Source organism: Lissotriton vulgaris, chromosome 11 (assembly GCF_964263255.1).
Source record: "Lissotriton vulgaris chromosome 11, aLisVul1.2, whole genome shotgun sequence".
Lineage (NCBI taxonomy): Eukaryota > Metazoa > Chordata > Amphibia > Caudata > Salamandridae > Lissotriton > Lissotriton vulgaris.
Window position 1 is genome coordinate 10,057,693 of NC_141699.1, and position 12,744 is coordinate 10,070,436.

At 45.6% G+C, this 12,744-nt stretch overlaps 1 protein-coding gene across 1 annotated transcript in view; it reads right to left on the reverse strand.

Annotated features, from left to right (window-relative positions):
• YPEL1 (yippee like 1) overlaps nt 1-12,744 on the reverse strand; it is a 111,616-nt gene that overhangs the window by 9,211 nt on the left and 89,661 nt on the right. The window contains exon 4 of the mRNA XM_086942652.1: nt 10,194-10,302. Within this exon, the coding sequence (XP_086798778.1) occupies nt 10,194-10,302 (109 nt within the window). The remainder of the gene's footprint in view (nt 1-10,193; nt 10,303-12,744) is intronic.

The following is a 12,744-nucleotide window of genomic DNA, read 5'->3' on the forward strand; positions in this document are numbered from 1 at the left end:
CCTTGGCAGATGTTAGCTGGAAAAATGAGGTTTGAGAAGATGACCGCCTAAAGCTGTTATGGCCGCTAAGTGTACCTTGATGGAATTAAATTTTAAACCTGCTTTCGCCAGATCCAACAAATAAGGAAGAACTGCTACTTCTTGACATTTGATCGGATCATGACTATTCTGTATACACCACATATAGAATCTCTTCCACTTGCATGCATACGAATGTCTGGTGGAAGGACGCCTTGCCTCTTTCAGAATGAACATGCAATCCTCTGGCAAACCTAGATGGCCGTATTGGATGACCTCAGGAGCCATGCTGCCAAGCTCAGTGACGGAAGGTTGGGATGGGATGGTAGATCCTCCGGTCCATCTTGGACAACAGGTCCGGCCTGCATGGTAGCCTCTTGTTAGGAGTCACTGACCATAAGCAGGTCCGTGTACCACCACTGCCTCGGCCAATCGGGAGCAATCAGAATCATTGTTGTGCACGAGTGTGTTAGCTTGCTCACCACCTTCGGAATCAACGGGAGAGGTGGAAAGGCGTACACAAATTTGTTTAACCAGTCGATCAAAAGAGCATTCCCTCTCGAGCCTCGCCGGTGGAATCTGGAGGCGAAGCTTTGGCATTTGGCGTTTTGGTCGTCCGCGAACAGGTCTATGGTGGGACGATCCCAGGATTGAAAAAGTTCCTCTACCACTTAGTCGTGAAGAACCCAGACTTCCTAGTTGTCGAAATGACGGCTTAGAGCATCTGCCCTCACGTTTTGTTCTCCTGGAAGGTGAACCGCCGTGACAGACAACCTGAGAGCCAGAAGCCAATACCAGATCCTCTGCGCTTCCAACGACAACGTCCGGGAGCGCGTTCCCCCCCTGCTTGTTCAAGTAGTACATTGTGGTGGTGTTGTTGTCCGTCTGTACTCGCACAGATGCCTCTTCGATTGAGGGGAGGTACGCTTTGAGAGCTAGGTGGACTGCTCTCCGCTCCAGCATGTTGATATGGTAAGTACTTTCCTTGTGTGACCACTGAACTTGCACCTGCAGTGGTCCCATGTTGGTCCCATGTGCGCTCCCCATCCCAGAAGGGAATTGTCCGTGATCAGTGTTTGCACAGGGGGAGGTTGATGGAACAGGACTCCCACCTGCATATTCTGAGCTTTTGTCCACCACGGAATAGAAGTTCGAGCTGCGTCCGATATGGGGATGTGATCGTCCCAGCGAGCCGATTGCTGATCCCATTTGTCCTCCAGATCCTGCTGAAGAGGACGCATTTGAAGTCTGGCATTCTGGACCAGGAAAATGCAAGACGCCATCGACCCTAGCAGGGAGGCAATCTTGCGTACTTTCTGAACCTTGCCGCGAAGAATCAATTGACATTTCTGGGTGATTGATGATTGTCTCTCCTCCGAAGGAAACACTTTTCCTGCTTCGGAGTCTAGCAGAGCTCCAAGGAAGTGGATTCTCTGGGTGGGCTGAATGTCTGACTTTCCGAAGTGGACATGTAGCCCTAGTCTCTGGCAGAGCTGTATACAAGCCTGGAACTGATTTCTTAAGCTGACTGGGGAAGGACCTTTCACCAGCCAATCGCTCAAGTATGGGTACACGAAGACCCCTCTGCGGCGTAGAGCAGCTGCCACCACTGCCACACACTTCGTGAACACCAGAGGGGCCGACTTCAACCCAAACGGTAGGACTTTGAACTGATAGTGGGAGGTCCCCACCCTGAACAGAAGAAATCTTCTGTGACTGGGGTGTATTGGGACATGAAAATAAGCATCTTGAAGAACCAGCGAACACATCCAATCTCCCTTCCTGAGATGTGGATATATTTGGTGAAGCGCCAACATGCGAAATCTTTCCTTTTTGACGTGCAGATTCAGTGTTCGCAAGTCCAGAATGGGACTGTATTCTGCCTTCTGTCCTTTTTTCTTGACCAGAAAATAACAGGAGTACACCCCTTTTCCCCTCTGAGAGACCGGTACTCCTTTGATAGCTGACTTTGAGTAGAGTGGCGACTTCTCTTTGCGGTAGGTGCAGCTGATGATTTGATGTTGACATCGGGGGAACCGGTGGAGGCAGATGATTGAAACGAAGACAGTACCCATTCTGAAGCGTAGACAACACCCATCTGTCTTTTGTGATGCTTTGCCACTCTTTCAAATGATTTGCCAGGCTTCCCCCCACTGGAGTGGTCCACGGCGCTGGGGGAAGAAACAACTCATTGTTTGGATTGAGTTTTACCGGTATTGTTGCCTTGGCGTTGATTACTTTCTCCCTTGTAATTACGCTTCCCTTTGAACTGGGACTTCTGCTGCCACTGCTGATCTTGGCTTTTCTGCCAGTTCGGGGTTTGAACCCGCTGCTTTGTAGAGCCCTTGTTAAAGGAGCAAAATTTTTTCTTGAACTCCTTCTCAAGACCCACGGCCTTGAGAGTTTCCTGCTCTGCTTTCATGCGCTGCATCTCCTCGTCCGCACTTGCGCCAAACAACCAAGAACCTGAAAAAGGCAAGTTCAATATGCGCGCTTGGGCTTCTGGTTTCAAAGCCGTTAGGCGCAACCATGATGGCCTCCTTGCCGTTACCCCATGAGCGTACCCATGAGCTGCTAGGGTAGCCCCATCCGCTGCGGCGCTTATCACCTGGTTGGAGACTTGACTGCCTTCCCGGAGGATTTCTTCGAAGTCCTTACGATCCTCTGCCGGGAGTTTCTCCACAAAACGCTGCAGAGAATCCCACAGGGATCGGTCATACCGCCCCAAGAGGGCTTCTGCATTGGCAACTTTGAGAAAAGCCGCTGATGTATTGCAGACACGCCTTCCCCACGAGTCTTGCATCTTACTGTCCTTATCCGGAGGCACAGTGGAGGATGAGGCGACTGCATTGGACTTCTTCGCCGCTGCGATTATCACGGAGTCCGGGGGAGGATCAGCTCTGAGGAATAGCGGGTCGTCCTCCCTCTGGAGATTTGTACTTTTTAAGTATCCTCGCCGGAGCAGCCTTGACCGTCGCTGGGGTTAAGAAGACGTCCATAACTGGCTCTATAATCCCGGCACCAAAAGCAGAAGAGGTTTGGGTGCAGTCCTATGCTGCAACGTTTCAAAAATTATTGAGGTCTTGATCTGCAGAGCTTTCAAGGCAACTCCCAGCTTAAGAGCTCCCCTACCAAGTATGTCCTGAAACGTGAAGATATCATCAATCGGAGATACCCTCGTTGAAGGAGAGTCTGTTAGGGTTGGAGAGTAGTTTCTGTGAGAGCGTGTCGATGAAGAAGTAGAAGGAGTTCTTCGTGCTCTCCTTGTGCTCCTTGATCGTGATCTACGCCTGCTGGTTCAAACCCTGGAGCAGGATCTTTCCCTCTGGCGAACTGGGGAGCGTGATCTTTCCCTCTGGCGAACTGGGGAGCTTGATCTTTCCCTCTGGCGAACCGGGGAGCGTGATCTTTCCCTCTGGCGAACCGGGGAGCGTGATCTTTCCCTCTGGCGAACCGGAGAGCGTGATCTTTCTCTCTGGCGAACTGGAGAGCGTGATCTTTCTCTCTGGCGAACTGGAGAGCGTGATCTTTCTCTCTGGCGAACTGGAGAGCGTGATCTTTCTCTCTGGCGAACTGGAGAGCGTGATCTTTCCCTTTGTCTCACCGGAGAGCGTGACCGTTCTCTAGGCCTAGAGAGTGGTTGCTGCATCCGATACGCTGTTTCCTTGTCCTTAGCCCAGTGATGAAGAGGCTTATACCATCTCGGCAAAAGCCTAACAGTAGGCGACTTTGGAGCTGAATCTTTCACTGGGGAGCGTGATGGAGGCGTTGCATCCCTTTGCGAAGGCCTGGATTCCTCGCTGGCCGACATAAATATTTAAATCCGGGCCAGAGTCTAAACCTGAGCCAGCAGCAGATCTGGAGCGACTGCGAGAGCCCCTCTGCTCTAGAGACCTCTTCCGCTTGGCAGCGTGACTGTCACTCACTTGCGAGTCCTGGTCATCCTCCGCAGCTGAAGCGGATCCAGAAGACCTCCGAGACTGCTGCCCCACTGGTTGAGGCTGAACTACTGGAGTCCCATGCCTCGACGTCGACTTCGGAGGAGGTGAAGTCCATGAAGGCTTTTCCAACGTCGAACTTTGCTCCTATCTCGATGGCGAGTGTCCTGCAGACACTTGTGAATGCCTCGACGTCGAGCGTCTATGGTGTGACGCCGACAGAGGAAGCTTCGAAGTCGAACTACCATGGTCCCTCGACGACGATGAGCGCCTCGACGTCGAGTGCTGATGGGTCGTCGACGGAGAATCCCTCAACGTCGATCGCCCATGACCTGGCGACGACGGATGATGCTTCGACGTCGATCGCCAATGCCCTGGCGACGACGGATGTTGCTTCGACGTCGATCGCCGATAACCTGGCAACGACGGAGGATGCCTCGACGTCGAGCGTCGATAACCAGACGCTGACGGAGGCTGCCTAGACGCCGAGCGAAGATGACTAGGCGACGGCGGAGGCTTCTTCGACGTCGAGGTCTCTCCCCGAGCCTTCGACGACGGAGGTCTCGACGTTGAGCCGCCCTGCTTCAACGGTGACCTCTCTCTCGACGCTGCAAGTCGCCCGGTTGATGGCAGCGGAGATTTCTTGACTTTCGACGCTGAAGACCTCACCTTCTTCGTCGTTGGAGACCTCGACGCCGATCCAGACGCCGAAGGAGAGCAGGTCGGGACTTTTTTCGACGTCGACCGCTTCATAAGTCTCTTTGGAGACCTACCTCTCTCAGAAATTCCATAAATCCTGCTTCTTTCTCTGTCCTTGATAGTTCGGGATGACAAGGACTGGCAGTGGACACAAGATGCTACCTCATGAGTCAGGTAGACAGCGAATACACACTGGATGTGTGTCTGACCAAGCCTTCTTAAGCCCACAGGCAGGGCAGGTGTCAAAGAGAGCCTAAGGCATTTTGACAAAAAATTAACCTTTTTTGAGCCCAAAAAAGGTAGAACTATCTCTCTAGGGTAAAAACCCGTCAAGTGAGATAAAAAAATTGAAGAAAACACCAAGTAAGTCTGACAGAAAGTCAAGAAAAAGGTGGGAGTTGTTAACCAGGGTCCTGGCAGAAGGAGCTGGAAAGAACAACTGACCTAACTGTCACCCCTGAGGCATGATGGGAAGCCTGGAGTCAGGGCTGCCTTAAAGGCACAGTGCCAGTTTTTTGGTTGAAAATGCTTTCATTTTCTATGTTATTGCTTTTCAATGCAGCCTGAGGCTAACAATGTCTTTTATAAGCAATTTTCAGGAGTTATGAGTGGTTTTACTCATTAAAACACAAAATTCAAAGGATATTTGATTTAATGTGTTCTTTGTTTCCTTTATAATTGCAGTACATGTACAAGGTTTTACATTGTGATAGCCTCTTTTAGGAGCTGCATTGGTGTGAGAAAAATAATATATGTACGTACATATATGTGGAGTTAGATATATGTGTTTTTACATATATATTTTTATACTGTTTCCGGGGTCCCGCACATGGGCGGGAATATTCAGTGCTTATGACTACTGATGAGGATCCCCCGGAAGAGAATCTCCTTTTATACTCTGAAAGCATGAGATGTAAGTCCGAAATCAAGGAGGATGGCATACAAACCATCTCCTCTTGGAAACCTCCATGAAAGTCCTGAGGAGGATCATATTCCTGCTCTTCATATCCATCCTCCAAATCTAGGTCCTGGCACTTCATGTGCAGTTCAGGGCTATGTGTATACCCATATGGACCTTCATCCTCCATATCCTCCTCTAGGTGAGTAAGCAGCAGAGGTGAAACTTTGCTGGGAGGAGTGAGATCTGGAGTAATGAGAAGTTTCATGATTACCTCAGAAATTTGCCCAGTCGATGAGGTCGTCGATGATGTAGTTATATAGTGATAGTCGGTACCGTCACCACAACCGTCGTCATTGACGCCGTCTTCACCACGGCTGTTGTCATCATCGAAGTTGAAGACAACATCGCCATCATCGTTGCATCCATCGATGATGAAAACTGCATCGTGGTCGAAGAAGGCAATAAGACTCTCGCCGACTATCCAGTCGCCGGGTAGGAAAAGACTGAGAAGACTGTACCTTTTTGCTGCGTGTCGACAAAGACTAAGGCAGTTTCTTTACCAACGGTGTCGTTGAAGGTGGAATCTTCTTAGTATGTTTTCCTTCAGAAGGCACAGAGGAGGGTTTTTTGAAGTCTTTTTTTCTGTCAGGAGGAGAAGAAAACAAGTAACTTACCTGTAACTAAAGTTATCCAATATTGGTATCTTTCATAGATTCACACAAGAGTATAGAAAGAGAAACGGTGAAAGATAAAACTTTAAAGAAAATCTATAGGAATCTGACCTTAGTGAAAAAGATGGCGTAAGACGGCCTGTCCCACCGCTGCATCTTCCTGTTGTGCGGATTGGAGACAGTAATGCCTTGTGAACGTGTAGATATGCTTCCATGTCGCAGCATGGCAGATATTTCCCAGAGTCACTCCAGCAAACAATGCTGTAGAAGATGCAACAGTTCTGGTAGAATGAGCCTTGGCTTTCCTCTGCAGAGGTTTGTTGGCCTTTCATGGCAGAAATGAATAGCAGATGCAACCCATCTGGCGATCATAGTCACTGCAGTTTTAAGTGTTGCCTGACGATAGTCCACTAACAGTTGATCTGAACTTCTGATAGCTTTTGTGTTATGCAAGTAGAATTTTAAACTGCGCTTAACATCCAAAGAGTGTAATGCTCTTTCAGCTGGGTTGAATGGATCCGGAAAGAAAGTTCTTAACCTCAGCGGTTCATTCAGGTGAAATTGTGACGGTACTTTAGGGATGAATCTAGGATTTGTTCGAAGGGTTACATAATCCGGAGTAAAATGTAAAAAAGGTTCTTTAATAGTGAATGCTTGGATCTCACTAACCCTTCTGGCGGAAGTCGGAGCCAGTAAAAGGGCGACCTTCCAAGTAAGGAATTGAAGATCAGCTTTGTGGATTGGTTCAAATGGACGTTTCATTAATTGCACTAGAACGGTGTTGAGTTGCCACTCTGGAGGGGGTGCTCGCACCGGAGAGAAAGGTGCAAAAAAGCTCTCATGAATTGCTTGACAAGTGAAGATGAGCAGAGAGAAGGAAGTTTAGCGCATTTTCTGAATCTGGAAAGAGCAGCCAGGTGGACCTTGACCGATGAAAATGTAAGCCCAGATTAGGCTAGAGAAAGCAAATAGGGGAGGATTTGTTCCGCAGGGGCTTTAACTGGATGAACGTTATTCACTTCGCACCAAACAACAAAATCACTTTCATTTTTGGCGATAAGTCTTGATTGTGCTCAGAGCACAAGATTTAGCCAAAATCTCACGACAGTCTTACGAAAAGTTGAGGTCCTTAAACTCTAAGAAATCAGGTGCCATGTGTGCAAGTGCATGGACCGAGGGTCTGGATGAACCACTTGGCCTCTGTCTCGTGACAACATTGTTGGATGAAGACGAATGGGCTTGGCTTGAGACAATAGCAGAAGTTCCTGGAACCAATAATGTCTGGGCCAACGGGGGGCAATCAGAATTAGTCGGCAACTCTCTAGCTTCATCTTGCGGAGCACTTTCGGGATCAATGATATTGGGGGGAAAGCATATGCACAAATCCCTGACCTTCACATGGACAGGGCATTCCCCCTTGAGCCCAGCTGAGGGAACCCTGCTGGCATAGTATCTGCATTTCTTGTTCTCCCTCGTTGCAAATAGATTCAGGGCTGGTTTGCCCAAAGCCTGGAATATTCAGTTTATCTGCACCTGTTCCAGCTCCGACTCGTGACAGAGTGATCAGGACCTGCTCAGTGTATCCACCAGAGTATTGTGGAGACCCCGGACGTGCTCGGCCTTCAGGGTTATCTTGTGGAGCGTGATCCACTCCCACAACTCCTGGGCCTCCTGTGAGATCGTAGTTGATTTTGTTCCTGCCAGCTTATTGATGTAATACATGCTGGTTGTATTGTTGGTGCGGACCAGCACTGAGGAACCTGCAATCCTTGGAAGAAAGGCTTGCAGAGATAGAAAGATGGTGCGGAGCTCCAGTCTGTTGATATGCTGCCGTTTCTGCACTTGAGACCATGTTCCTTGTATTTGCAAATCTTGCAGGCGACCTCCCAAACCCTCCATGGAGGCGTCAATCGTTAAGACTAAGTCTGGAATGGTTTGCAGGAATGTGAGACCTTGGGCCAGATTCGCTGTTTGTGACCACCAATGCAGAGAATCTATCATGCGCGGCGTGATCTTGATGGAATTGTCGAAAGACCCCAAGGCTTGTTGCCATTGAAGGTGTAGTTCTTCCTGAAGACCCCTCATCTTGAGCCGTGCCGTATGCCTCACCCTGTTCTATCACCCGTGACCAGAGTGGCGTTCTATCCTAATTTTTAAATTGGATGTGCAGTGTTTTACTTGAATTCTTTTTGTGGCAATTATGTTTTTTTACTATTGCATGATTGTATCTTTTATGGTGGCAACTGCTCCCGAATAAATATGTATTTATTTGTTAAGTGTGTAGATAATTCACGTCACTAGAGCTGCAGGTCTGATGGGCAGCATATGAATGATCAATGAATTATAAATGAGATGAATGTGTGCCAATGTTCTTTAAAAAGTGCACAATACTAGTTGTACGGAACACCCTGAATACTGTATGCACAAAGGCTGCAAAACGAGAGAGGCCCTGTGTTTCTAACAGCCTTTGTATCATTGAGGCAGTTCCGGCAAGTTGTAAGCCGAGACGTTAAAGACACCTTCTTTGTAACAAGATTGAAACAAGTTTACTAAATTTGACCAAACGCATATCCTTTGTTTCAATTCTAGCATGATGACGCGGAGGATACCAAGTCATACCACAGCACTATATTATTAAAAACTGAAATCATGTACAGCTGGCCAGAATCCAGGTCCCAACAGCTGGTATTAGTTAATATTTACATACGAACCAATATTTAAAAGTGTGTGATGTGTTGGAATAAATTAAACCGAGTAACTGATAAGGTACATCTTAACCCTACCATCAAAGCGTTACACATTCTGCGGGGAGAAACCGAATCACACAGTAGCGAGTGACCTAGAGGATTTCTGCAGCTAGAAACACTGACAAACATAAGGTTGTTTTCACTTACAAACATATGGGAAAAAGGAAGGTTCCACACATGCTGTAGATGTGTTTTTTGCATTTTCTCGTACCAGCCTAATCACTTCTACTTCTGGCACTCATGGAAGTGGAATGTTGTGATCGGTGGGAAAGGACTCGATGTAAAACCACACAACAGGGCATTACAACAAGGACCTTCTCAGCACCCAAAAAAATATTCCCTTCATTTGTTTGATAATTAATAAGGTGCAGGTGAATTATTTTTAGCCATGGTTTGCGTTAATGTCAAATTATAGGGCTTGAAGATAGAGGTTTTGTTGAAAAACAGCCAAGCCACGCAACCTGCTCGAAGTGTTTGTAAAGCAAAATGTAATTGTATTACGGCTCTTAATTGAGTTTGGCTATGTTGTAAAAGACACAAGTCTCCTTTGAGGAGATCTAATGCTATACATGGAAAAAAATGGCTGCAGCAGATATAGATGTACAGGCGAACCAGAAACATTAGCGGAAGCAGACTGTTTTACTATTGTCATCCTTATGGGGAGAAGAAGATATGAGGAAACTGAGTGTGTCAGAGTCACTCCCAAACAGATCATGAAATCTAATGAACAACTGTGTTCTAGTGACTGTCTAAATCAGAGCCATCTTCTGTTCTTGGAGACAGATAACAAAGCTATGGGCAGTTGTAGATATTAATCACGTCTCTTAACCAATATCAATTTCAATGTCAGTATTGGTAACCACTTCATAAGCACGGAGTAGTTTTGCCCTTAGTAGTTGTTCTTTCAATGGCTTCACTTTAGGCGTTAGAGCAGAAAATGGTGGGGTGAAAGTCATGGTCTTTCTTAGGAGATGCTGCTAGAGAAAGTCTGAGATTTACGTAGAGTCCTCGAAGTCCATATCAGAGAGGCCTACTTTAAAATAGCACTTGCCTTCCAATTCAGTAAATGCCATCAGCGCGAACACACGTTACCTAACAAGGCGTTGTTGTGACTTGCTCCGGCACCAAAGGTAATCAGTTATAATCTTATGATATAGAAGAGAGAAATAATACCTTGAGATAAAAGTCAGAAGAGCCAATAAATTCTATTTTTACTCACATATTTCCATCCTAGAGTGGTTTTGCAGTTCTCACAATAGATATCAGCTACAGCATGTAATCCCGTAAGAAGTACTCTTTCCTCTGCTGGACCACATCCGACATTTACCCTGCAGGGAAGGATAAATACACAATTGTTATAGTGCTTAGTGATAAAATAAAAAATAATTGAAACTAAGCTACATAGTGACAAAGTGACAACTTTCAATATAAAAAAAGAAAAACTCAAGTATCCGTCCTCTATTGACATGCAGTGTGATCATCTTTGTACTAAAAATTATCAAAATGTTCAAAAACATTCATTTAATATTTGCAATTTGTGAAACTTCAATTTTTAAAACATGTCACACAGTGGGTCCAAAAATCGAACAACCACATACATACCTGCGTGCTAGGAGCTTCTACTATATTTAATATGGACTTTATATAGGTGTTGGATATGATCATGCCAAACTAAACAAATATTGTAATTGATCTTCTAGGATGAAAGGGAGACATTATTCATATCTATGCCAATGTCCATAATTATAAAAGGCTGACAAAGGATATGAGCTAGGTATACTTAATGATAGTTGTAAGAAGCGGGTGCAGAGTCCGGTGAAACCCCAAAAGGTAGGCAGTGGTAAAAGTAGATTACACTTTACTCTCTATTTGTGGTAGTGTGGGCAAGCAGTAAGGTTTTATCGGAGAGTAGTGTTAAGTATTTGTAGCAAACATTTTGGATTCCAGGCACCCCCTACCCAGGACTCCACAGCCTTCCTGGGAGTCGCGCCCCACAGATTGAAGACCTCTGCCTTAGTAAGTCCAGACTATATGGTAGCCTCTTGAGTGGCTTTATGGACATTTGGAATGAGATTGGGTACCACCACTGTTTCAGGAAATCTTAAACTATTAGTATCATCTCCGATGGATACCTTTGAAGTTTTAGTATTTATGTTGGATTTAATGGTGGAAAAGTGAGAAAAAAATGGACTGAACCATTTGATCAAACGGGCATTCTTTAGAGTTCCCTATTCTGGCTGTCTGAACACCACTTTTGTTTTCTGCTGATGCAAATAAGTCTACTGAAGGTGTCGCCCACTGAAGGTGTCGCCCACTTTTAGCAAATTATTTAAAAAAAATTGTCATAGTTTCGGTTAAGAAAATCTGCCTGGAATTTAGATTTTTCCTGGTACGTGTCCTCCTGTTAGGTTCAGATTGGGCTTGCATCGAAAGAGATCTGGAGCCTCCTTGTCCACTTAAATACCGTATGGTGGTGTGTATTTGAATCTGAATGGAGGATGATGCTTTCATAGATGAAAGCAAGGCTTTGAGAGCTGGATAGACTGCTCAGATTTCGAGGTAGTTTGTTTGGTACAACTTCTCTCTCTTTGTACATTGCCCTTGAACTGTTAGATCTTGAATTGAGCTTCCCATCCTAGTAGAAAGACATCTGTTAGTATAATTTGAGATGGAGGTTCTTTTTGAAAGGCCATTTTTACGAGTAAAATGAACTGTCTGTTCTGCACTACCATGCCAGTGATGGTTTTGTAGCTATGGTCATAATTAACTTGTCTTCCCAATTGTTTTCTCGCCAACACCATTGGTCCACTAAACAGAATTGGAGGAGTCTCATTTGCAGCCTTGCGTTTGGGACAATGTATGCGCAAGAAGCCATAGAACCTAATAGTGAGGGTATTTGTCTGGCAATCAGGTCTGAGGTTGATTTGAGGACATGGCAATTGACCTGGATAGGTTGACCCCTACTCTAAAAGAAAGACCCTTTATGGTGTCCAACATAGTTCCATGAAAGGACAGTCTTTGAACCAGTGTTGAAACGGACTTCTGGTCATTGACCTGAAGACCTAGGTTGTTTAGCGGTTTTAGGGCCATATATATCAAGCACTGATGCGTTCGCAAATGCCGAAATTTGCAGAATTTCAGTGTTTGCGAATGCATTAGTGCTAAATGGTATGTATGAAACAAAACTGCGTGCAAAATAAGGAATCGCAAAATTTGTGATTCCTTATTTTGAGATTGCATTTAAGGAATCACAAATTTTGTGATTCCTTAAATGCAATGTAAGAAGCAAAAAAAATGCAAATTGCCTTAAGGAATCGCAAATTACCACCAACTTCAAGTTGGTGGTACTTTGTGAATTCCTTGAAAAATTCACTTTTTTTGCATTTTTCAAAGTGCAATGTGAAGCACATACATGCCATTAGGGCATGTATGTGTGCCATATGTGCACCCATGGTAATTTCAGGGGTGCAACAGGGTGTTCTTTGGACACCCCTGCACCCTTGAAATTACTCACAATTTGCGATTCTCAAATTGCGAATCGCAAATTGAGAATAACTTCCCATTCATTCCTATGGGCCTCCTGGCCCATAGAAATGAATGGCAAAGTATTCCTTAATTGAGATTCGCAATTTGCAAAATCGCAATTAAGGAATAGTAAGAAATCGCTAAAAATTGTGATTTTGTACATACATCCCTATTTGCGATTCTCAAATAGCGATTTAAAAAAAAAAATTGCTATTTGAGAATCGCAAATCAGGTTGTTGATACAT